The 27,630-nt window shown below is 44.2% G+C and overlaps 1 protein-coding gene across 1 annotated transcript in view; it reads right to left on the reverse strand.

Moving 5' to 3' along the window:
- The window catches only part of LOC124723021 (ETS-related transcription factor Elf-1-like), a 163,280-nt gene that overhangs the window by 42,983 nt on the left and 92,667 nt on the right, over positions 1–27,630 (reverse strand). The window contains exon 2 of the mRNA XM_047248197.1: positions 8,969–9,228. Within this exon, the coding sequence (XP_047104153.1) occupies positions 8,969–9,228 (260 nt within the window). The remainder of the gene's footprint in view (positions 1–8,968; positions 9,229–27,630) is intronic.

The following is a 27,630-nucleotide window of genomic DNA, read 5'->3' on the forward strand; positions in this document are numbered from 1 at the left end:
TTCATCCTTTTGTTTTGCTGACGCATGAGTATGTCACGTTGGAGAATATATAAGGGGCAGTCAAATGAAAACGAGACAGATGGCAAAAAAGGAACTAAACTATTTATTATTTAAATTGTAACTGTCATAACTGTTAATAAATTTATCCCACTGTCAGACAAAATGGTCAAGCCTTCCTAGAAAAATGTTTGCAACTGCTTACGGAACCATGATTGTAACCAGGTGTGCATCTCTTTGTCCGAAGCAAATCGATGATCCAAATGTCTTTCTACAGGACTCCAACAATATGCAAATCGAATGCGGGGATATATGTAGGATGTGTAAGGGCCTCCCAGCGAAACTTCTACAGTGTAAACGAAACAACCTTGATAGCATGGATCATCCACCACCATCCTCCATACAATCCCGACCTCTCCCCATGCGGTTTCCATATTTTTATTTTTGGAGCCCTGAAGAAAGACATCCAAGGCCGTTGATTTGCTTCAGACGAACAGATGCACGTCTGGGTACAATCACGATTCCGTAGGCAACTGCAAGTATTATTCTATGAAGGCACTGACAGTCTCGTCTCACAGTGTGATAAATAAATTAGCAGTTACGGCGATTACTTTTGAAATAATTAACAGTTTACTTACATTTTTGCATCTGTCTCGTTTTCATTTGGCTGCCCCTTATAACAGCGCGGCGCATGACGCGTCCTATTGGCTTACAAGAACGAAAAAGTTTTACGTGGAGCACAAAAGGCGAATGAATTTTACGAAATTAAAGGCACTCAATTGTTGGTTGTTGTTCTTTATTTGTTTTCCCCATTATTTCAACGTGGCGGTTCGGCTTTCCGCAACTGTTGAAACGTAAAGTAATGAACAAGCAGCTCAAGTTGCAGAAGTAATTTATTATCTTCATTGGCTTCTACCGGATGGTTATAATAAAAGTGCAGGTGCTCACAGAGGTCCAGCGTAAACTGTAATTATCGTATGGCACCGAAACTTGGTAGATATTCTAATGCGTTAAGGCACAACCGATTTACACTAGAAAAAAGTTAGTTCCTATTGTGGCTACCAGGTGCAGATTTTGCGCTGTGAATGCCGTTGTGGCCGAGCGGTTCTAGGCGCTTCAGTCCGGAACCGCGCTGCTGCTACGGTCGCAGGTTCGAATCCTGCTTCGGGCATGGATGTGTGTGATGTCCTTAGGTTAATTAGGTTTAAGTAGTTCTAGGTCTGGGGGACTGATGACCTCAGATGTTAAGTCCCGTAGTGCTCAGAGCCATTTTTTGAATGCAAGAGAGACGTATAGAAATGTTTCCGTATGTAATGGATTAGGATTGGAACATGGGGAGGAAAGGTGAAACAAGTGGGAAAAACATACTGTTGGTTTTATTATTAACCGCCGCTTAAACAATTTCTTCAATATGAACACCGGAGACGTCGACGAGATGCTGTACAGCACCAGATTTGCATCTGGTTGCCAAAATTGGAACTAATTTTTTCCAGCGTAAATCGGTTCCGTATTAACGCATAATCATATTCACCGATTTTCGCCGCCATACGATAATTACAAACCGCACTGAACCTCCGTGAGTAGCTGCACCTTAATTATAACCAGCTAGTAATAATATACCGGGTGATCAAAAAGTCAGTATAAATTTGAAAACTGAATAAATCACGGAATAATGTAGATAGAGAGGTACAAATTGACACACATGCTTGGAATGACATGGGGTTTTATTAGAACCAAAAAAATACAAAAGTTCAAAAAATTTCCAACAGATGGAGCTTCATCTGATCAGAATAGCAATAATTAGCATAACAAAGTAAGACAAAGCAAAGATGATGTTCTTTACAGGAAATGCTGAATATGTCCTCCATCATTCCTCAACAATAGCTGTAGTCGAGAAATAATGTTGTGAACAGCACTGTAATGCCTGTCCGGAGCTATGGTGTGGCATTGGCGTCGGATGTTATCTTTCAGCAGCCTTATAGATGTCGGTCGATCACGATACACTTGCAACTTCAGGTAACCCCAAAGCCAATAATCGCACGGACTGAGGTCTGGGGACCTGGGAGGCCAAGCATGACGAAAGTAGCGGCTGAGCCCACGATCATCACCAAACGACGCGCGCAAGAGATCTTTCACGCGTCTAGCAATATGGGGTGGATCCAATAAAGCCCCATGTCATTCCAAGCATGTGCGTCAATTTTTACCTCTCTATCTACATTATTCCGTGGTTTATTAAGTTTTCAAATTTATACTGACTTTTTGATCTCCGTGTATAATCATCTTCACGTATTCAACGAAGAAAATTGTAGCTATGTTGGAACAGGGAGAGTCAAATTTACAATCTAGGTCAACTATTAATGCAAGGGAAGAGAAAGAAATAGAAAGTTAACATCTCTTAAGAGCGTAATGTAATACATACACTGATACCCAAAACATTACGACCACTGCCCACAACGAGATTAAATGCCGCCTGGTGGCGTTGCGGACACGTGACACGATAAGGCAAATGTGGACTGTGAACCAGAAGTCCATCAAAAAACTTTCAGAGGCTGTTCATGGTACCTTCTGAGTATCTTGGTATCAGGGCCCCATGGCCTCCGACGGGTCGATACAGAGTAATAATTAAGTTATTCAGTTCGCTACCCCTGTTATCTTTGTTTCTGAGAAAACACCTTCGCAACAGCGTAAAAGCCTGTAATATTTAATTGCCAAAACATACTACACGAAATACAGGATTTGGTTCTACGCAGGCGACTATGTACAGCTGACGTGGTTGGCGTCGCTACGCGGACAGCTCAAATAAGCGTCGTTGTTCCGCTTTTCCTTTGCTTTCCGTTAGACTACACACGAGGTGCACATCGACCAATTCTACATCAGTAAACATATCCATACTACTGCCGTGTGTCATTGTTAACGAGAAATAAACACTGTCGGAAAACAACAAAGCCCTACACAGAACCGAGCAGTACTGAATGCAAACTTGAGTGCAATGACTTAAAGACGGCATTACTGTTATCAACATTACGTACCTTGAGCTCATGAAAACAAGACATACAGCACATATCTGCATCTTCATCTACATACATATTCCAAAGACCACCGTACGGTGCGTGGCGAAGCATACCGTGTACCAATATTAGTCATTTCCTTTCCTGTTCCACTCGCAAACAGAGCGACGGAATGAGCCCTAATTTTTCGTATCTTAGCTTTGTGGTCCTTACGCGCGATGTATGTTGGAGGCAGTAGAATCGATCGGTAGTCAGCTTCAAATGCCGGTTCTCTACATTTTCTCAACAGTGTTTCTCGAAAAGAACATTGCTTTCCCTCCAAGGATTCCCATCTCCATAACACTTACATGTTGTTCAAACCTACCGGTAATAAATCTAGCAGTCCGCCTCTAAATTGCTTCGATGTCTTCCTTTAATCCGACCTGGTACGGATTCCAAACATCCGAGCAGTACTCAAGAATAGGTCGCACCAGCTTCCTATATGCGGTTTTCTTTACAGGCGAACCACTCTTACCTAAAATTCTACCAATAAACCGAAGTCGACTATCCGCCTTTGCTACCATAGTTCTCACATGCTCGTGCCATCTCATATCGCTTTGCAGCGTTACGCCCAGATATGTAAAGAACTTGACTGTGTCAAGTACGACACTAGTAATACTGTATCCGAACATTAAAGATTTGATCTCCCTACTCATACGCATTAACTCACATTTCTCCACATTTAGGGCTAGCTGCCGTTCATCACATAGACTGAAAATTTTGTCTAAGTCGTCTTGTATCTTCCTACAGTCACTCAACTTCGGCACCTTACCGTACACCACGGCATCATCAGCAAACAATCGAAGATTGCTGCTCTCCTTGTCCACCAAATCATTTATGTATATATAGAAAAACAGCGGTCCTATCACTCTTCCCTGGGGCACTCCTGACGATACCCTTGTCTCCAATGAACACTCGCCATCGAGGACAACGTACTGGGTTCTATTACTTAAGAAGACTTCGAGGCACTCGCATATCTGTGAACTTATTCCATATGCTCGTACCTTCGTTAACAGCCTTCAATGGGGCACCGTGTCAAATGCTTTACGGAAATCTAGAAATATGGAATTTTCCTGTTGCCCTTTACCCATAGCTCGCAGTACTTCATGTGAGAAAAGAGAAATCTGAGTTTCGCAGGAACGATGGTTTCTATAACCAAACTGATTCGCGGACACAAGCTTCTCAGTCTCAAGAAAGTTTATTATATTCGAACAGAGAATATGTTCAAGGACTCTACAGCAAACAGAAGTTAGGGATACTAAAACGTAATTTTGCAGGTCTGTTCTTTTACCCTTCTTATATACTGCAGTCACCTGCGCTTTTTTCAAGTCGCTTTAGACTTTGCGTTGAGCGGGAGATTCGCAATAAATGCAAATCAGGTAAGGGGCCAACGCCATAAAGTACTCTGTAAAATCGAATTGGGATTCCATCCGGACCTGGTGATTTATTTGCTTTCAAATCATTCAGTTGTTTCTCTACACCAGGGATGCTTTTTACTATGTCGTCCATACGGGAGTTGGAGTCAAATGACCGTATGCTTGTTCGATTTTCCTGTGTAAATGATTTCTTGAGCATGAAATTTAAAATTTCGGCTTTCATTTCGATACCTTCAACTGCCATAAAAGACTCGTCAGCAAGGGACTGAATGGAAGCCTTAGACCCAGTTAGCGATTTTACACAAGACCAGAATTTCCTCGGGTTCTCTCAAAAGCGTTCAAATGTGTGTGAAATCATATGGGACTTAACTGCTAAGGTCATCAGTCTCTAAGCTTACACACTACTTAACCTAAATTATGATAAGGACAAACACACACAACCACGCCCGAGGGAGGACTCGAACCTCCGCCGGGACCAGCTGCACAGTCCATGACTGCAGCGCCCGAGACCGTTCGGCTAATCCCGCGCGGCTCGGGTGCTCTGCCAGATATTTTGCTAAGGTGTGACGGTGGTAACTGTTGTAAGCTTCGCGCGTCGTTCTTTTCACAGACGCCCGAATCTCTACTAAGCTTCGCTTGTCGTCATTCGTGTGTTCCATTTTGAACCGAGAGTGCAACAGCCTCTGCTTCCGCAGTATCATCCAGATTTCATTACTGAACCATGTTGGGTCTTTTCCATACTTTATCCTCCTACTAGGCACATAACTCTCCATACCACTATTTACAATCTGCTTGAACTTCGCCCATAATTCCTCTACATGCATCTTTCTGTAACTGTGTGATGGCAGTTCACTGTCTAAGTGAAATAATATCCTTGATATTTGAAGTGTTGGCCCTATTTTCAGTGCAATACAGATACAAAGCTAACTGGGGAAAGAAACCAAACGAAATGCAATAACTCTGTAGCGAGCCGCCAGAGACCGTGTGTCCCTCACACGAAAATGCTCAGAAGGTATCTCTGAATAACCTTTGAAAGTTGGCGGTGGAGCTCTGACACGACGCCTATAAGCGAAGATGTGAAATCATTCTAACCACGATATCGGCTGCAAATAGGGAAATCGACTAATTATAAACGAGTTTGTCAAAGTGAAGATTGTTATGGCACGATGCTTAGGAACGAGCATATCGGAAACGGTGAGACTGACCGGTTGTCTGCGCACTTCTGTCGTGAGCGTCTATGGGAAGTGGTTCAAGGGCGGTGAAACCATGAGTAGACGACAAGGTGTTGGACGTTCTCGGCTCATCACAGAATGTGGAAGAGGAGGAGTTGGAGATCATTGTTTAACGCCCCGTCCACATCGAGGTCATTAGAGACGGAGCGCAAGCTCGGATTAGGGAATGATGGAGAACGTAAGCGACCGTGCCATTTCGAAAGAACAGTCCCAACGTTTGAGCGATTTAGGGGAATCACGGAAAACCTAAATCTGGATGGTGGCAAGCGGGTTTATGTCGTCGTCTTCCCGAATGGGAGTCCAGTTCCAGCGTGCTAACCACTACACCACATCGATTAGTAGACTGTAGAGGTCCGAGGCTTGCCCACTGTTTAAAGCAGAATAGGTGGTTATCTGTGGCAGTTTTCGTAACAGAGTAAAATGCTGGTGTACGTACAAATATTTAAGAGCACACAGTTCAGCGCAGTTGTTGAACATGGGACTCTATGTTGAACCAACCATATCGTCAATCACGACTGCAGTGGGCACGGGATCAACGAAACTGGACCGAGAATCAATGGAAAAGTGTCATTGAGTCGGAAGAATCACATTTCGAGTTTCAGTAGGTCGATGGTCGAGTCTTGATTCGCCGTCATGCAGGCGAAAATCTGCTCTAAAAATGAACCGCGCCAAGGACGCAAGCCGGTAGCTTTAGTGTTATGCTATGGGTACCATTAACTTAGCCTTTCATGGGACCTATAATAGTAAATGAAGGCACGATGAGACCTGATAACTATGTGGACACTGTTGCGGATCACCTGCATCCCTTCATGCTTAGTGTCTACCCGACAGCGAAGGCATCCTCCATCAGGACAACTGTCCGTACCACAAGACTAGAATCATGCTACAGTCGTTTGGGGAGGATAATAGTGAACTCACAATGATATCTTGGCCACCAAATCCGCCTGATCTGAACCGGACCTGGGACGCTATCACTTGCAGCTCCGCGCCCACAATCCATCGGCACATAATACACGGGAATTGCGTGATCTTTGCATAGACATCTGGTGCCACCTACATCCGGAGACCCACCAACGAGTTTTCGAATCCATGCCATACAGACTGTGTGCTGTACTGCTTTCCAAAAGTGGACCAGTGCACTATTAAGCAGGTGGTCATAATGTTGTGACAAATCTATGTCTGTAAGGGCAAACATCGATTACAGTTCTTACCTGCTGGTTAACTACGTAACTAGTAGCCACTTGTACCGTAAACACATTTATTAATTTCAGTGTAGTATTACATATAGAAGCTGCGTTGAAAACTTTTACTTACGTACGTGTCACACTTTTGTCTCGATGGTTGTTGATTTCCCTACTTGCATTTTTAGTTAAAGACGATTGCTAATTTCAACGCAGTGTTTCTGATGTATGTACAATATTCCACGGTGAACACTTAAGGATGATTATATGTTAATTGAAACCGGAACATAAGTAAATCACTCAGGCAGCTGGAACTGCTTTTTCACTATTATTATTCTTTACACTGGGAAAAAACTGGAATCTATGATTTTACAATAAGTGGAAGGCAGAACATTAGTATCAGCGAGGCTAGCAACAACTTTTTTCTAATTTTTTTTCTTACAAATAGAAGTAGCCACACGGTCCAGTCACCTTAACGTGACCACCACCTACGTTCGATGTCAATGCGCAATAACAACTCATCGAAGATAGATGGCAGCACGAGCAGTGGAGAGTATGTAAAGTGTGTCAGGGGAAGCGGAAAACAGTGCAGTCGTTGTCGCAATGCGGAAATGGATCGATTTTTCTGACCTCCAAAGAGTCATAGTCATTGGCTTTCAAGCCAAGGGTGGAAACATTTCCGAAACGGCTAAATTGTAAACTGTTTGCGTGCCTCCGTCGTTAAAGTATACCGTACGTAGCAAACTAAACTAAACTAAACTAAACTCCGTCCGAACAGGCCTTGCAAGGCCCAACGGTACCGACCGGCCGCCGTGTCCTCCTCTCAGCCAAGGGGCTTCACTGGAAGCGGATTCGAAGGGGCATGTGGTCAGCACACCGCTCTCCTGGCCGTTGTCAGTTTTCGCGACCGGAGCCGCTACTTCTACTCAATAACCTCCTCAGGTTGCCTCACAAGAGCTGAGTGTAGCCCGCTTGCCAACAGCGCTCGGCAGACCGGACGGTCACCCATCCAAGTGCTAGCCCATCCCTACAGCGCTTAACTTCGGTGATACGAGGGGAACCGGTCTTACCACTGCGGCAAGGCCGTTGGCACGTAGCAAAATGGCGCCATCCAAAATAGGCGCCGAGGCAACTATGGTGCAGCACGGGCCGTAGATGACAAAGATGAACAATGGTTGCAGACATGTGCACGGGTTGATAGACTTACAACTTTTGAGCAACCGACTGTTAAACTAAGGGGCTACTACAGTGTCTTCTCAACGACTGTTCAGCGAACGTTGCTACGTATGGCCCTCACAGCAGGTGAGTTCATGCACCCATGCTGACTAGTTCATCAGCGATGAAGGTTGAAATTTGCACGCCAATACCGTAACTTTTCAGATGAATCCTGTTTTATGTTCCATTGGACAGATGATCGTTGGCATATACGGAGTGAAACGTCTGAAAGCGAACACCCTGCAACAATCGTTGAAAGCGTCGAGGCCAGAAGCGGGAGCGTTACGGTCCGGGGAATGTTTTCGTACATTCCCTGAGCGATCTCGTCATTATGGAAGGCATAATGAATCAACACAAGTATGAATCTATCCTTGAGGACCCTGTCCACCCCTACATGCAGTTTGTTTTTCCTTCGCACAATGGCATCTACAGCAGGACAATGCAACGTGTTACACAGCTAGTATATTTACGTGGTTGGACGAGCACCAGAATAAGTTTACCGTACACCCCCGGCCACAAAGCTCTTCGGATTTAAACACAATCGAGATTCTGTGGGACCACGTCGATCACTCTGTTCGCGCCATTGATCCTCAACCGAAGAACATAGCGCAGCTGGCCACGGAAATGGAGTCGTTATGGCTCTGAATGCTTGGCAGTACCATCCGGAACCTCACTGACTCACTTCCTACACGTCTCGCGCTGCGAAAGGTGATTATTCAGACTTTTGACAGGAGGTCACATTAATGTGACTGGACAGTGTATTAATATGACTAGACAATGTACATCCAGATACCATATTTGTACCAAGAAGAAACAGAAGTTTGGCCTCAAAGCATCTACTAGATTTTTCACTAGTTTGTGTCATCGTATATCGAGGACCTATGTTCTGTCTCGTTGAGGTATCTGAATACTGTGCGTACCTGTAGACGAACTTCTGGCCGAGCACCTTCTTGATGATGTTCTTGTCGTAATAGTAGCGCAGAGCGCGGCTCAGCTTGTCGTAGTTCATGTTGGTCTTGTTCTTGCGCAGTCCCCATAGTCTCGCCACCTCCTCCGCGTTGACCAGCTTGAATTCTCCATCGTTATTAGTCCACGCTATGATGCTCGTGTACTGGTTGCTAATGAGCAACTCCAGCAGGAACTGCCACAGTGTCACGTTTGTCTCCATGCCAGACTGATGCTGGAACACACAAACCCGGTACATTTACATCTTCTAGAGACCTAAGGGAAACCACAAAAACTACGAAAGTTCAGTAATATACGATTGGTGTACTCTACCAGTGCCTACATAACAGTACAAAAGCACGCAGTGTGATCTTCTCACTGAATAAAGAGCAACCTGAACAATATGCATTTGACACTGGCATGATCTTTGCTCCGTTTCTTTTGATGCTGAACGAACTGTAGTAACACTGTAGCTATAGAAAAGTAGTCAAATAGAATATGGCCTGAACCTCAGCATACTTGCACATAGTTAAATTCTCAGTAGCTTCGCTAAATTTCTTCAAAATGAAGCGAGTGCTGAGCTGTACGAATGCTCACTAAGGAGGAACCCCATAGATGAATCTATAAACAATATTGCGAAGTGAACAACGTGGCACACAGTCGAGAAAAAGGATCAAGTACTGCTACCGAACGGCTAGGGTTGAGACAAAAGAGGCATCTTCAACTATCTTGAGATCTGAAATGCTTAGATAATCAGTGAGTAATTGCGGTGTTGAACAGTGTCACGTTTGTCTCCATGTCCGACTGATGCTATAACACTCAACACCCGGTACATTTACATCTTCTAGAGAACTAAGGAAAACCACAAATACTACGAAAGTTCAGTAATATACTATTGGTGTACCCTACCAGTGCCTACATAACAGTATAGAAGCACGCAGTGTCATCTTCTCATTGAATAAAGAGCAACCTGAAGAATATGCATTTGACACTGGCCTGAACTTTGCTCCGTTTCTTTTGATGCTGAACCAACTGTAGTAGCACTGTAGCTATAGACTTGTAAAAACTGAAGGATCAAGAAGGATACATGTGGCTACAATGAATTTCTTATCATAAATTAGGTACATATAGAGTAGCGCTCCACTAAAACTACGGTTCTGTGGTTTCAGTACAACACACAAATGACGTAGTAAATGGTAGCTTTACCGGCAGTACTGGTAGCATTGCGAGTGAAAGAAACATAAATGAATGTGTGAGAGAGAAAGTGGGAGCCAATCACTTCTCTTTGTTCTTTGTTTGTTTGTTTTGCGCATAATTAGAACCGCACATCGTTCGGCATTAGTCCATTGTGTATTTCATAACCTTAAAAAATATAAATTGCATTTTATAAGTAATAAAAATTAAAATATGTGGATAAAAATCTCAGGACGATATCGCGACAATTCCTTTTTTTATCGATCTTGGTCTATGATTTTTTATCCACATATTTTAACACAACAGGTCGCATATCTTCTCATCTGACAATGTCAAATAACAACGAAATAAAAATTAGTTGACCACGTAACTTCTGATCTCTTATGTAAAAAAACAATTACTTCTGATGCAAGTACAGTTTACAAGCACAAACATAAAAAATAAATATAAATATAATTATTGTTTACATTTTATACTCAGCAGAACGTTTATCATCATGATCAAAGGCAAGTGTTTCCTCTTATTATTGATAAGTGCGTAAGTTGTTTAGCAACACCAGAAGCATGTTTCATATAAGTTCGGCGAAAGATTGAAGTGGTATTTCATATGTACTTTTTTAAGTTTACCATTTTTTGCGGCAGTTACGTTTTCTAGCGCTATGTGGTAAATCTGTATTGTGTTATCATTTTTATCACAGCAGGGCTCTTTTTCACGCTAAATATCAACAATTTACGAATAAAATCTCACTTAAACATAGATAATTTCAGTTTTGCTATAATACTGTTTATTTTTAAGTAACAGACCGGAGAATAATGTGTAAAACAAAAATGTTCCGTCGACAATGAAATCGTCAGAGGCGGAGCACACACTGAGGTTACAAAAATGATGGAATAGCAATATGCACATATACAAATGGCAGAAGCATCGCCCACACAAGGTATAAACGGGTGGTGCATTGGCGAAGCTGTCATTTGTACTCAGGTGATTAATGTAATATAATACTAGCAGAAAAGATCCGTATTGTGAGGGCTATGGTCTTTCCAGTTGTGATGTATGGATGTGAGACCTGGACCATTAGAAAGGCTGAACGGCGAAGAATTGACTCCTTCGAATTGTGGTGTTGGAGGAAACTTCTTAGAGTTCCATGGACTGCAAAGAGAACCAACAGATCAATATTGGAGCAAATTAAACCAGATTTCTCCCTGGAAGGTCTAATGTTAAAACAAAAGCTGACCTACTTTGGACACACAATGCGAAGGCATGCCTCGCTGGAAAAAACATTAATGCTGGGAAAGATTGAAGGAACTAGAAGAAGAGTACGTCAGAGGATGAGATGGATCGATGGCATCAGAGAAGCAATGTGTTCCAACCTGGAAGGTCTACGGGAGAAAGTGCACGACAGGAAAAAGTGGTGTGATTTGGTTCATGGGGTCACGAAGAGTCGGAACCGACTAAACGAATAGAGAGAGAGAGAGATTAATGTGAAAAGATTTCCCGCTGATTAAGGCCGCACGACGGGAACTTACAGACTCTGAACGCGCAATGGCAGTTGGAGCTACACACATAGGATATTCTATTTTGGAAATCTTTACGGATTTCAGTACCTCGAGGTCCTCAGCGCCAAGAGTGTGCAGAGAATACCAACTTTCAGGCATTACCTCTCCCCACGGACAACGCAGTGGCCGACGGCCTTAACGACCGAGCGCAACGGCGTTTACATAGATTTGTCAGTGCGTGAAATAACCTCAGGTATCAATGTGGAACGTACGACGAACGTATTCGTTAGGAGAGTCTGCGAAATTTTGTGTTAAGGACCGACGCGAGTGCCTTTGCTAACAACACGGCATCGCCTGCAGCGCCTCTGCTGGGATCGTAACCATATCGGTTGGACACTAGAAAACTGAAAAACTGTGGCCTGGTTAAATGAGTCCCGATTTCCGTTGGTAAGAGCTGATGACAGGGCTGAATGTGGCGCAGACCCCACGAAGGCGTGGAGCCAAGTTGTTAACAAGGCACTGTGCAAGCTGGTGGTGGCTCCGTAATGGTGTGGGCTGTGTTTACATGGGATGGACTCAGTCCTCTAGTTTAACTGAACCGATCATTTTCTGTAAATCGTTATGTTCGGCTACCTAGAGACGATTTGCCGCTATTCAAGTACTTCATGCTCCCAAATAACGACGGAATTTTTATGGGTGATAATGCGCCATGGCAGAACATTATGGACAATTCGAGCGAATGATTTGGCCACCCAGATTGCCCAACATGAATCCAATAGAACATTTGTGGGACATAATCGAGAGGTCAGTACGTGCACAACGTCCTACATCGACAACACTTTTACAATTATGCATGTAGAGATAGCATGGCTCAATATTTCTGCAGAGGACTACCAACGACTTTTTGAGACCACACCACGTCGAACAACTTCTCTACGCCGGGAAAAAAGGAAGTAAGACACGATAAAACGAGATATCCAATGATTTTTGTCACTTCAGTATAGATCGGATTGATTACGGATGGCGAAGGTAGTCGAGCGTGATCTTTCTAAGGAGCACACTGGCATTTGCCTCTAGTCGTTTAGGGGGATCACCGAAAACCTGAATTCGGAAGGTCTGACTGGGATTTGACCACTGTTCTACAGAATGGGAATCCAGTGCTTTAGCACTGCACCACTTCGCTCTGTAAGTTCACTCGAGAGAGGGATCAGCTCTGCTATGTGTACGCCAGCATTCAGCAGTCTTAACCACTTACTGTTGCACATGACAAATAAATTGTTCCGCAGTGATCGTTAAAATACTGTTACTGAAAAGTCACTACCGGTTTTGCATCAATAGAGATGCGTCTTCAGATGATAGGTTTTTTAAACAGCCATCGCGCGACAAAGTGACTGCCTAGAGTCAGGGAACTTCTCCCTGTTATAAATTTTGTGAACTGTTTAGAATTAACCAAAGGGAACTTAAATGAACTGCAGCAGCTGTGCTCTCACAGCGATCCAAGCACTGACATCACTAGTGGGATATTTCATGTAATTGAGTTATAAATTCCTCCGGTACCAACGACGACATTTGATTAATAATACACTGATCAGACAGAACATTATGACCACCTACCTAATAGCCGGTATGTTCACCTTTGGCGCGGATAACAGCGGCGAAGCGTTGTGGCCTGGAAGCAATGACACCTTGGGAGGTCGCCGGAGGGAGTTAGCACCACATCTGCATACACAAGTCATGTGATTTCCGTAAATTCCGGGGAGGGGCCCATGATCTCTCACAAAATGTGCAATCACATCACAGATATACTCGATCAGGTTCACATCTGGTGGGTTGGGTGGCCAGCACATCAATTCGAACTCGTCACTGTGTTCCTCGAACCACTCCATCACACTCCTGATCTTGCGTCACGGCGCATTGTATTTTTGAAGAATGCCACTACAGTCGGGAAACACGATCGTCACGAAGGGGTGTACGTGGTCTGCAACAAGTGTGTGATACTCCTTGGCCGTCATGGTGCCTTGCACGAGCTCCGCTGGACCCACGGACGCCCACGTGAATGCTCCCCAGAGCATAATGGAGCCGCCACCAGCTTGTCTTCGTCCCGCTGTACAGGTGTCAACGAGCTGTTCCCCCAGAAGTATACGGATTCGCGCCCTCCCATCGCCATGATGAAGAAGTTGTTAATATTCATCAGACCATGCACTGCTCTGCACTTGCGCTAACGTCCAGTGCCGATGGTCAAGTACCTACTTCAGTCGAAGTTACCGATGTCGTGGTTTTAACGGAGGTATGTGTATTGATCGTCGGCTGAGGAGGCCAATTGTCCTGTTTTACCAGTCTGCCCATCCTACGACGTCCGATATCTCTAATGAGGGGTAGGCGCCCAACCCCACGACGTCTGAATGTGGTTTCATCTTGGCTTCGCCACGTGTTTGAAACACTCACCAGAGCACTCATTGAACACCCGACAAGTCGTGCAGGTTCCGAAATGCTCGTGCCGAGCCTCCGTACCATCACAATCTGCCACGGTTAAAGTCAGATAGATCGCGTGCCATCCCCATTCTACACACGGATAGCACGCTCACTGGTAGCCGGCCGAAGTGGCCGTGCGGTTAAAGGCGCTGCAGTCTGGAACCGCAAGACCGCTACGGTCGCAGGTTCGAATCCTGCCTCGGGCATGGATGTTTGTGATGTCCTTAGGTTAGTTAGGTTTAACTAGTTCTAAGTTCTAGGGGACTAATGACCTCAGCAGTTGAGTCCCATAGTGCTCAGAGCCATTTTTGAACGCTTACTGGTACTGCATGCATCGTGTTTGTGTCTAACTAGCAGTCATTCCTCGCCAGATGACGCTGCTATCGCCTGGATGGACTTATATCTATAGTATGTCGGTGGTCATAACGTTCTCGCTGATTAGTATACATAACAGCCTATATAACAGACGTTGCATATAATATAGGTCCAGGTTACATAGCATTGAGGCGGCGTTGTCACACAATGGCAGGGCCCTGTAAAATCTCTCGCGTAGCAGAGACGCCATGAGTACATCTGGTACGGTCCACAAAATACAGTTACTACATTCAGTTTAATAATAAGTTTACTATTATATCATTAATCATCACAATTAAATGCCTCTGACTCTGAGGGCAGGCAAATTAAAGCTAGGGTTTGCAGATCGAAATGTAATATTACCTAGAATAATATATTCAGACGAATACCAGAATGACTACTTTAGATTTGGTTGTTGGTTCGTCAGGACGGAAACTCGTTTGATGCACAAACAACTTAGGGGAATGCAGACGGGTGACGTCTTCGATAACTGTCAATATTTCGACAGGTGAACACGACGTAGCACTTTACAGGGAAGTTTAAACCCTCGGTTGCGATTGGATTCAAATGGTTCAAATGGCTCTGAGCACTATGGGACTTAACATCGATGGTCATCAGTCCCCTAGAAATTAGAACAACTTAAACCTAACTAACCTAAGGACATCACACACATCCATGCCCGAGGCAGGATTCGAACCTGCGACCGTAGCAGTCCCGCGGGAGTGGATTCCTGCCTTGAAAAAGATCTGTCGTAATATCGATGGTTGTCGAGGACGTCACCTGGTTGTGTTCCCGTACGTTGGCTGAACATTTATACGCTGGGCGGAACTTACGTTTCATGTGGTTTGATTCAGCTCTCCACGATGGTCTATCCTATGACAGTCTGTTCATTTCTGAAAAACTACTGTAGTCAACTTCAATTTGAACATGCCTGCTGTAGTCGCTAGTCATGTCTTGGTTTCCCTCCACAATTTTAAGCGCCCTTACCTCCACCCTTCTCACACTTTTCCCTCCAGTACCAAATTAACGATTCCTTGATGTTTTAGGGTGTCTCTTATCAATCGATCCCTTCTATTAGCCGGCCGCTGTGACAGAGCGGTTCTAGGCGCTTCAGTCCGGAGCCGCGCTGCTGCTACGGTCGCCGGTTCGAATCCTGCCTCGGGCATGGATGTGTGGATGTCCTTAGGTTAGTTGCCGGCCGGGGTGGCCGAGCGGTTCTAGGCGCTACAGTTTGGAACCGCGCGACCACTACGGTCGCAGGTTCGAATCCTGCCTCGGGCATGGATGTGTGTGATGTCCTTCGGTTAGTTAGGTTTAAGTAGTTCTAAGTCTAGGAGACTGATGACCTCAGATATTAAGTCCCATAGTGCTTAGAGACATTTGAACCATCTGAACTTTCTATTAGTCAAGTTGGGTCATATGTTTCTTTTTTCCCTAAAGTGATTCAGTTCCTCATCATTTGTTATCCGATCTGCTTGTCTAATTTTTAGTATTCTCCTGTAGTACCACATTTTAAAAGCTTCTGTTCTTATCTTAACTCCTTATTGTCGACCTACAGAAAACACTACCTAACATTTAAATTTACACTACTGGCCATTAAAATTGATTCACCAAGAAGAAATGCAGGTGATAAACGGGTATTCATTGGAGAGATATATTATACTAGAACTGACATGTGATTACATTTTCACGCTATTTGGGTGCATAGATCCTGAGAAATCAGTACGCAGAAAAACCACCTCTGGCCGTAATAACGGCCTTGGTACGCATGGGCATTGATTCAAACAGAGCTTGGATGGCGTGTACAGGTACAGCTGCCCATGCAGCTTCAACACGATACCACAGTTCATCAAGAGTGGTGACTGGCGTATTGTGGCGAGCCAGTTGCTCGGCCACCATTGACCAGACGTTTTCAATTGGTGAGAGATCTGGAGAACGTGCTGGCCAGGGCAGCAATCGAACATTTTCTGTATCCACAAAGGCCCGTACAGGACCTGCAACATGCGGTCGTGCATTATCCTGCTGAAATGTAGGGTTTCGCAGGGATGGAATGAAGGGTGGAGCCACGGGTCGTAACACATCTGAAATGTATCGTCCACTGTTCAAAGTGCCGTCAATGCTAACAAGAGGTGACCGAGACGTGTAACCAATGACACCCCATACCATCACGCCAGGTGATACGCCAGTGTGGCGATGACGAATACATGTTTCCAATGTGCGTTCACCGCGATTTCGCCAAACACGGATGCGGCCATCATGATGCTGTAAACAGAACGTGGATTCATCCGAAAAAATGACGTTTTGCCATTCGTGTACTCAGGTTCGTCGTTGAGTACACCATCGCAAGTGCTCCTGTCTGTGACGCAGCGTCAAGGGTAACCGCAGCCATGGACTCCGAGCTGATAGTCCATGCCGCTGCAAACGTCGTCGAACTGTTCGTGCAAACGTCTCCATCTGTTGACTCAGGGATCGAGACATGGCTGCACGATCCGTTACAGCGATGCGGATAAGATGCCTGTCATCTCGACTGGTATTGGTATGAGGCCGTTGGGATCCAGCACGGCGTTCCGTATTACCCTCCTGAACCCACCTGTTCCATATTCTGCTAACAGTCGTTGGATCTCGACCAACGCGAGCAGCAATGTCGCGATACGATAAACCGCAATCGCGATAGGCTACAATCCGACCTTTATCAAAGTCGGACACGTGATGGTACGCATTTCTCCTCCTTACACGAGGCATCACAACGTTTCACCTGGCAACGCCGGTCAACTGCTGTTTGTGTGTGAGAAACCGGTTGGAAACTTTCCTCATGTCAGTACGTTGTAGGTGTCGCCACCGGCGCCAGCCTTGTGTGAACGCTCTGGAAAGCTAATCATTTGCATATCACAGCATCTTCTTCCTGTCGGTTAAATTTCGCGTCTGTAGCACGTCTTCTTCGTGGTGTAGCAATTTTAATGGCCGGTAGTGTATATTCGATGTTAACAATTTTTTTTCTTTCAGAAATACTTCACTTTGTTTTGCCAGTTTGCATATTTTATCCTTTCTGCTTCAGCACAGACCGCTTATTTTACTGCCGAAATAACGGTATCCATATACTACTACTTCTAGTGTCTAATTTCCTAATCTAATTACCCCAGCATCTCCTGATTTCGTTACATTGCAATGCATTACCCTTGTTTTGCTTTTGCTGATGTTCATGTATAATATCTTTTTTCATTCAGTTCTTTTTTCAAATCATTTTCTGGTCTCTGACAGAATTACAGTGCCATGTTTAAGTACTTTTTGTTCCCTTTCTATAATATTGTCTTCAAGTCTGTTTTCCTTGTATTGCCCTTCTATATATTCTTTCTATCTCTCAGTCTCCCTTCTTTGCTTAGTACAGGCTTGCAGTCTAAGCTCTTTATATTTATAACGGTATTTCTCCTTCCTCCAAAGGCTTCTTTAATTTTCTTAAAGTTGACATCGACCTCCTCCTAGTCATGCATTCCTCTCGAGCATTGCATTTCTCCTCCAGCCATCCCTGCATTGGAATGTTGAAATTTCTGTCAGTTTCATGTTTTAGATGTCTGTATTCTTTTTTGACTGCTTCATTGTTCCATTTTTACACTTTCGTTGTTCATCAATTACATTAAATATCTCGTGTGTTACCCAAGTATTTTTACTGAACCTCAATTTATTCCTATTTGATTCTCAGTTTCCTTCATTATTTCGTCTCTCAAAGGTACTTGATCGTCATCTACTGTATTCCTTTCCCCTCTTTGAGTCAATAATTGCATAATTCTCCCTTTGAGGCTCTCCACAGTCAGTGGTTATTTCAATCAGTCAAGCCTTATCTCCTTAATTTCCTACCTTCTTGCAATTTCTTTAGTTTAGATCTGCATTTCGAAACCAATAAATTATAGTTAGAGTCCACATCTGCACATGGAACTGTTTTGCAGTTTAAAATTGAAAGAACTACTCCCAGGTCCCTGGAGTAGAGTGGGCCAAATCTGCCACACAATCTCCTTGCCCAAAGAGGACCAACATACACATTGGGAGTAGTAATACTCTAACTCTAATATTTACAGAGATACAGACACGTGTGTTTGTGTGTTTCTTAACCCCTGCTGTGTAGGCTACTCTGCACAACAGGTATGTTGTTTGGTAATAGTATCGACTTGCGACTTGCCTTGTTGACTTGCTTTTCAGGACAGTCTACATGTCAGGTGTAAGAAACGTTTTCCAAACCCTAACATGTAGGCTGCCTAGCGCAACAGGCATGTTATGATGGAGTAGTATCAACCTCCTTTATCAGCCTACCTTGCTTGTCAACCTACACATCATGAAAAAAAAGGGTTTCAAGTGCTGCACAAGAGGCATGTTGTGGGAATAGTACCAGCCTGTCTTAGCAACCTCTTTCCAGGGGCTACACATGGGGATGGGCATGCCTGTGGGAAGACTGAGATGGATAGAGTAGGAGATGGAGAGAGAAATGAGAGAGAAGAGGATGGACAGGGAGATAGGTGTGTAGGGAGAGAGGCTGTAGGAGTGTATGTACAGAGAAGAGGGGGAGGAGGAGATGTACAGGGAGAGAAGGAGTGGAGTAGATGGGCAGAAAGAGAGGAGGGAAGAGAAGATGGACTGAGAGGGAGGTGGAGGGGATGGCCAGATGGGAAGGTGAAGAGATGATCGGTAGAGATGGAAAAAGAGGAGATGGACCAAGAGATGTACACACTATATGTGACATACATGTAGTCAGGGGAAGCTGCAGAGAAAAGGATTGTAATCCATCTGAAGCCTTCTGGTGTCTCCAGGTCTCTTCCTTGTATACAGCCTTCTTTCATGATATCCAACCCATGTCTTAGGAATGATTAAATTGTGCTCTGTTCAAAACGTAACCAGGCGGCATCCCCTTGCATTCTGTATCCTCTGCCCACGTTTTCCTGTTATTTTTCCTTCTCGTCGTATGAAATACAGACTGGTAACAACAGGAAAAGCGTTTCCAAAGAAGATAAACTATTTATCATCAAACATAGATCTAAGTTTTAAGAATGGAGTGGAGCCTTTTCTGGATGTGAAACGAGAAATATAGACAGTTCGGATAAGAATAGAATAGAAGTTTTTGAAAGAGGTGCGACAGAAGGATAATGAAGGTTGGATGGGTAGAGTGGATAATTAACGAAGAGACATTGAATCTATCTGGGAAGAAAAGAAAGGTGTGGCACAACTTGACTAGAAGAAGGGATCATTTAATAGGACGCATCCTGAGGCAACAAGGAATTGTCGGTTTCGTAATGGAGGTAAGTGTATGAGGTAAAAGTTGTATAGGGAAAGCTTGACTGTAGTAAGGGGGGTTAATTATGTGTAGGTTGTATAAGTTATGCAGAAATGAAGAAGATTCCACAGGATGAACTAGCGTGTAGAGTTGCATCAAACTAGTTTTCAGACTTCGGACTGAATAACACAACAACAACAATAACGTTTAACATTTTGGACGTACGCCACAGTGCACTACATCACATGCAATAAAGAGGGAGAAGAAATAGTTTTTAACTTTGTTGAAGAAACGTGACGGTGATTGGTCGAAGTGACATAGAAAAATTACCGAAAACTTAAATCAGAATAACTAGATGAGCGTTTCCACATCATCATCCATTTCAGTTACCGTATTCGTTCAGTAATATTTACTGTGTCAATTTAATATCCACGTTGTGACACTGTATACTAAAATAAGTCTCTCCTCATCCCAAAGAGCTATTTGAATACCGCAGTGTTTCACTAGGCATAGTCCTTAATTGAGGTGGCGTCTTATTGCCTTCCTCCTACCTTTGAACTAATTTAGACATAATTTAGCATGGACTCAGAACTACGACGCCTCCAGTATAAATGGAATAAGAATTATTCTCACTTTACACGTCCAGGATAATACTGTTCCTTCGAAAACTGAGTGAAATTATAGAGCAGAAAAGTCTCTGCTGAATGGCAGTCAACGCTGAACTCTATGCAGTAAGTGGCACGTTCTTTGCTAGTTAGAGAGATGCAGTTCTGTTCATATAGACGTGAATGCTAAAATGGTGCCAACTGTAGCCTTACAATGGAGCAGACTAGCCCCTTGCGTAGTCAAATACTATTCACCCAGCAGATGCGTGGCAATGTACGTAATATAGAGGTAATTGGTGGCAGCCGAGCTCAGCCTCCCCATCCGGCGGACGAATTACCATCAACAGTGTAAAATGCTCCCAGTCCATGAGGCACTGCGGAGAGGCTTGGTATTGAATGATTCGACACAGCTACATCCCAACGAATCACAATCGCACAGGTTGCAGAGGTGAATAATCATCAAGGAAACATGTACTAATTCAGCAACAGAAAACATGACTGCCACGTCAACGCGGTTGTATTGTACATAGCAGAAGGTCTCGCTTACATCTTCATACTACATGCTGCTTCTTAATTACAATATCAACCGACTGACGAGATAGTTCTGAGACCAAGATGCAATCTGTCACAGCAGAATAATTCAAGATCGTCTTTGTTACAAAATAACTAGCATCATGAACCATCTTCTAAAGCAGCTAGTTACAAACGATTTCCGCAAGGTCTACGATTCTACTCACTAGTCAGTGGCATGGAAATAAGTTGAGATATTGGCCATTCCCTAGGTCGGTAAAAGTCGTTGCTTGGCAGGTAGCTACCGGCCCATCGGTATGCTATCGGGCCTCTCAAATGTATTAAGGAAGATTTACTCGAGCAGGTTTCTGCAGTACATTAAGGCTGAAGCAAATATCCTTAAAGAGTAGTTCAAGATTCATCGCGGACACTGGACAGAGCAGCTCATAGACTGGCAGAGCAGACTTTCAATATCGATGAGCGTCACGATCACCGCCGAACGGAGAAAGATTAGGGTGTAACATATCGTCGACATATACCTTCGAGCGGTCTTGCAAGAGACTTAACGGATCTATAGGGAGTTCGCAAAACACAATGATCCGGCCACTTGGCAGAAAAATTCTAGACTGAGCTTGCACAGGTCTGCTAAATAATTGAGCCACTTAACGCGCCAAGTCAGTTGTCTACAGCTACATCTACATCTACATTTATACTCCGCAAGCCACCCAACGGTGTGTGGCGGAGGGCACTTTACGTGCCACTGTCATTACCTCCCTTTTCTGTTCCAGTCGCGTATGGTTCGCGGGAAGAACGACTGTCTGAAAGCCTCCGTGCGCGCTCGAATCTCTCTAATTTTACATTCGTGATCTCCTCGGGAGGTATAAGCAGGGGGAAGCAATATATTCGATACCTCATCCAGAAACGCACCCTCTTGAAGGCTGGCGAGCAAGCTACACCGCGATGCAGAGCGCCTCTCTTGCAGAGTCTGCCACTTGAGTTTGTTAAACATCTCCGTAACGCTATCACGGTTACCAAATAACCCTGTGAAGAAACGCGCCGCTCTTCTTTGGATCTTCTCTATCTCCTCCGTCAACCCAATCTGGTACGGATCCCACACTGATGAGCAATACTCAAGTATAGGTCGAACGAGTGTTTTGTAAGCCACCTCCTTTGTTGATGGACTACATTTTCTAAAGACTCTCCCAATGAATCTCAACCTTGCACCCGCCTTACCAACAATTAATTTTATATGATCATTCCACTTCAAAGCGTTCCGCACGCATACTCCCAGATATTTTACAGAAGTAACTGCTACCAGTGTTTGTTCCGCTATCATATAATCATACAATAAAGGACCCTTCTTTCTATGTATTCGCAATACATTACATTTATCTATGTTAAGGGTCAGTTGCCACTCCCTGCACCAAGTGCATATCCGCTGCAGATCTTCCTGCATTTAGCTACAATTTTCTAATGCTGCAACTTCTCTGTATACTACAGCATCATCCACGAAAAGCTGCATGGAACTTCCGGTACTATCTACTAGGTCATTTATATATATTTTGAAAAGCAATGGTCCCATAACACTCCCCTGTGGCACGCCAGAGGTTACTTTAACGTCTGTAGACGTCTCTCCATTGATAACAACATGCTGTGTTCTGTTTGCTAAAAACTCTTCAATCCAGCCACACAGCTGGTCTGATATTCCGTAGGCTCTTACTTTGTTTATCAGGCGACAGTGCGGAACTGTATCGAACGCCTTCTGGAAGTCAAGGAAAATAGCACCTACCTGGGAGCCTGTATCTAATATTTTATGGGTCTCATGAACAAATAAAGCGATTTGGGTCTCACACGATCGCTGTTTCTACAGAGTAGATTCTGGGTTTCCAAAAACGACATGATACGCGAGCAAAAAACATGTTCTAAAATTCTACAACAGATCGACGTCAGAGATATAGGTCTATAGTTTTGCGCATCTGCTCGACGACCCTTCTTGAAGACTGGGACTACCTGTGCTCTTTTCCAATCATTTGGAACCTTCCGTTCCTCTAGAGATTTGCGGTACACGGCTGTTAGAATAGGGGCAAGTTCTTTCGCGTACACTGTGTAGGATGGAATTGGTATCCCGTCAGGTCCAGTGGACTTTCCTCTGTTGAGTGATTACAGTTGCTTTTCTATTCCTTGGACACTTATTTCGATGTCAGCCATTTTTTCGTTTGTGCGAGGATTTAGAGAAGGAACTGCAGTGCGGTCTTCCTCTCTGAATCAGCTTTGGAAAAAGGTGTTTAGTATTTCAGCTTTACGTGTGTCATCCTCTGTTTCAATGCCATCATCATCCCGGAGTGTCTGGATATGCTGTTTCGAGCCACTTACTGGTTTAACGTAAGACCAGAACTTCCTAGGATTTTCTGTCAAGTCGGTACATAGAATTTTACTTTCGAATTCACTGAACGCTTCACGCATAGCCCTCCTTACGCTAACTTTGACATCGTTTAGCTTCTGTTTGTCTGAGAGGTTTTGGCTGCGGTTACACTTGGAGTGAAGCTCTCTTTGCTTTCGCAGTAGTTTCCTAACTTTGTTGTTGAACTACGGTGGGTTTTTCCCGTCCCTCACAGTTTTACTCGGCACGTACCTGTCTAAAACGCATTTTACGATTGCCTTGAACTTTTTCCATAAACAGTCAACATTGTCAGTGTCGGAACAGAAATTTTCGTTTTGATCTGTTAGGTAGTCTGAAATCTGCCTTCTATTACTCTTGCTAAACAGATAAACCTTCCTCCTTTTTTTTATATTCCTATTAACTTCCATATTCAGGGATGCTGCAACGGCCTTATGATCACTGATTCCCTGTTCTGCACTTACAGAGTCGAAAAGTTCGGGTCTGTTTGTTATCAGTAGGTCCAAGATGTTATCTCCACGAGTCGGTGTTCTGTTTAATTGCTCGATATAATTTTCGGATAGTGCACTCAGTATAATGTCACTCGATGCTCTGTCCCTACCACCCGTCCTAAACATCTGAGTATCCCAGTGTATAGTAAATTGAAATCTCCACCTAAGACTATAACATGCTGAGAAAATTTATGTGAAATGTATTCCAAATTTTCCCTCAGTTGTTCTGCCACTAATGCTGCTGAGTCGGGAGGTCGGTAAAAGGAGCCAACTATTAACCTAGCTCGGTTGTTGAGTGTAACCTCCACCCATAATAATTCACAGGAACTATCCACTTCTACTTTACTACAGGATAAACTACTACTAACAGCGACAAACACGCCACCACTGGTTGCATGCAATCTATCCTTTCTAAACACCGTCTGTGCCTTTGTAAAAATTTCGGCAGAATTTATCTCTGGCTTCAGCCAGCTTTCTGTACCTATAACGATTTCAGCTTCGGTGCTTTCTATCAGCGCTTGAAGTTCCGGTACTTTACCAATGCAGCTTCGACAGTTTACAATTACAATACCGATTGCTGCTTGGCCCCCGCATGTCCTGACTTTGCCCCGCGCCCTTTGAGGCTGCTGCCCTTTCTGTACTTGCCCGAGGCCATCTAACCTAAAAAAAAAACCGCTTAGTCCACGCCACACAACCCCTGCTACCCGTGTAGCCGCTTGCTGCGTGTAGTGGACTCCTGACCTATCCAGCGGAACCCGAAACCCCACCACCCTATGGCGCAAGTCGAGGAATCTGCAACCCACACGGTCGCAGAACCGTCTCAGCCTCTGATTCAGACCCTCCACTCGGCTCTGTACCGAAGGTCCGCAGTCAGTCCTGTCGACGATGCTGCAGATGGTGAGCTCTGCTTTCATCCCGCTAGCGAGACTGGCAGTCTTCACCAAATCAAATAGCCGCCGGAAGCCAGAGAGGATTTCCTCCGATCCATAGCGACACACATCATTGGTGCCGACATGAGCGACCACCTGCAGATGGGTGCACTCTGTACCCTTCATGGCATCCGGAAGGACCCTTTCCACATCTGGAATGACTCCCCCCGGTATGCACACGGAGTGCACATTGGTTTTCTTCCCCTCTCTTGCTGCCATATCCCTAACGGGCCACATTACGCGCCTGACGTTGGAGCTCCCAACTACCAGTAAGCCCACCCTCTGCGACCGCCCGGGTCTTGCAGACTGAGGGGCAACCTCTGGAACAGGACAAGCAGCCATGTCCGGCCGAAGATCATTATCAGCCGGAGACGGAGCCTGAAACCGGTTCGTCAGACAAACTGGAGAGGCCTTCCGTTCAGCCCCCCGGAATGTCTTTCGCCCACTGCCACACCATAGGTGAGGGATCAGCCTCAATGCGGGCAGTATCCCGGGCAGCCACAGTCGTAGTCCGATCTGGGGATGCGTGGGACGAGCTGGCCGTCCCCGACAAACCCCCATCCGGACCCCCACAGTGATGCCCATTGGCAACAACCTCAAGCTGTGTGACCGAAGCCAACACTGCCTGAAGCTGGGAGCGAAGTTTTAGAAGTATCCAAGTGCAGCGAACCCACATAGTAGACATAAGAAAGTAAAAAATAATAGATTATGACACGAAGGAAAAGCCGCAGAATATGAACTTCGAACACCAAGAGTTCTGAAGAATTCTGCCGCTGGAGATCGACGTTGACGAACTGCAACAGGTGTGTTGCGCAGGTTGCCTGCACAGCGGGGGCCTCTAAGGGTGCTAAGACGCTCGCGACGCCTACTTATGCAGTTCAGCTATACGTTTTCCAGACTGTTCCTGAATATACACGGGAGTGTGACTAGCGAAATCATTGTCTTGGAAGATCGACATGTTTACAGACAGTTCCTGAATGTACGTGGCAGCGTGAATAGCGAAATTATCGTCTCCGAAGAGGACGCCATTGACAGAATACATCATCTCATGAACAGGGTGCGTTTGATCCTAATTTGTTCTTAGAGTACAGGAAAATAAGCAACAGAAAATATTAATTCATACATATTAATGGCTGTTAAGTTCCGTGGCTGTGGACTGAATTATTTTAAGAAATACAGCAACCAGCCACGGTCTTGTACAGCTGTTTTTAATGTAAGGACGCGATTTTGGCTTTCACCCATACGCAACTTGCATAATAAAATTTATGTTTTCATCAGTACAACGTTTCTTTGACTGCACTTTGAATGCTGCGGCTGCCTTTTGTTCTTTAATTTGTGTCTCCTTTTTTACCTTTACATCCATTGCAAAAATTCACTGATGTAGCACAGCATTCGCCATGTAACCGACTATGAAAATAAATCACTGCATTTGTAGATATAAAGTGTTTGTGTTGTGGGCATAAAGGTGAGAAAGGAGCCACAAATTACAGAACAGAAGCGAGCCGAATTATTGAAAGCGCAGTCAAGAAAACGTTATACTAATGAAGATCTAATTTTTTTTGCGCGAGTTGAAGATGGATGAAAGACCGAAACGCGTCCTTGGATAAAGTAAAGCTATACAAAAATGTGGCTGGTTACTGTTTTTTTCAGGTAAATCTACAGAAAGCTTGAAACTGTCCCACAAGTCATCAGAGACTGCAGTGTACGATTATTAAGAAACGTCATTTTCGTTTCAGTTAGGGTCTGTTTACTAGATAAAAGTCTCTACATCTACTACGACAAGCTGATTTCAGCGCCGATGGCAATTATTAGTGACCCTACATACAGACGAAATAGAAAAAATTAACACTAGTGATGTTTTCATTATAATGTCACGGTTAAAAAGCGAATAAATATTGTATTTTAATTTTTTTATTTATTTATTGCTGCTTCATCAATACATGTTATCTTGACTCTCTGTTGCAAATGGCTTAGAGCGCAAGTGACACCTTATAAAAATCGATTATCGTTCAGTTTACTGTCATAAAATTACTTGAAGCTACGGAACGTATTTAACGTAACATAATGTGCACGATAAATTTAACTGGTATAAATCAACCACCATTTAAAGAAAGGAATTTAAACCTCATCCGTGTAGTACACTTTCATTTCTGTTCTACACGTGTTCAAAGTTTCATGGCAGTCCTGGAAGTCACGCCAGTGCCCTTGTCGTGATTAGTAGCTCGTTATTAGTAGAATCTATCTAAGTATGATTGGTTGCCGCTATTCTAATTTTAATACGTTTTTGGAGAACGAAAATCTCCTACATGAAAATCATTGTGGACTCAGTAAACAGAGTTCTTGCGAAACCTAGCTCGCTCTACATCTGCATCTACATCTACATAGATACTCCGGAAGACACCGTACGGTGGCGGAGGGTACGCTGTATCACTACTAGTCATTAGCTTTCCTGTTCCACTCGCATATGGAGCGAAGGAATAACAACTATCTACACTACTGGCCATTAAAATTGCTACAACACGAAGATGACGTAATACAGACGCGAAATTTAACCGACAGGAAGAAGATGCTGTGATATGCAAATGCTTAGCTTTTCAGAGCATTCACACAAGGTTGGAGCCGGTGGCGACTCCTACAACGTGCTGACATGAGGAAAGTTTCCAACCGATTTCTCATACAAAAACAGCAGTTGACCGGCGTTGCCTGGTGAATCGTTGTTGTGATGCCTCGTGTAAGGAGGAGAAACGCGTACCATCACGTGTCCGACTTTGATAAAGGTCGGATTGTAGCCTATCGCGATTGCGGTTTATCGTACCGCGACATTGCTGCTCGCGTTGGTCAAGATCCAACGACTGTTAGCAGAATATGGAATAGGTGGGTTCAGGAGGGTAATACGGAACGCCGTGCTGGATCCCAACGGCCTCGTACCAA

The sequence above is a fragment of the Schistocerca piceifrons genome, chromosome X (genome assembly GCF_021461385.2).
Source record: "Schistocerca piceifrons isolate TAMUIC-IGC-003096 chromosome X, iqSchPice1.1, whole genome shotgun sequence".
Classification (NCBI taxonomy): domain Eukaryota; kingdom Metazoa; phylum Arthropoda; class Insecta; order Orthoptera; family Acrididae; genus Schistocerca; species Schistocerca piceifrons.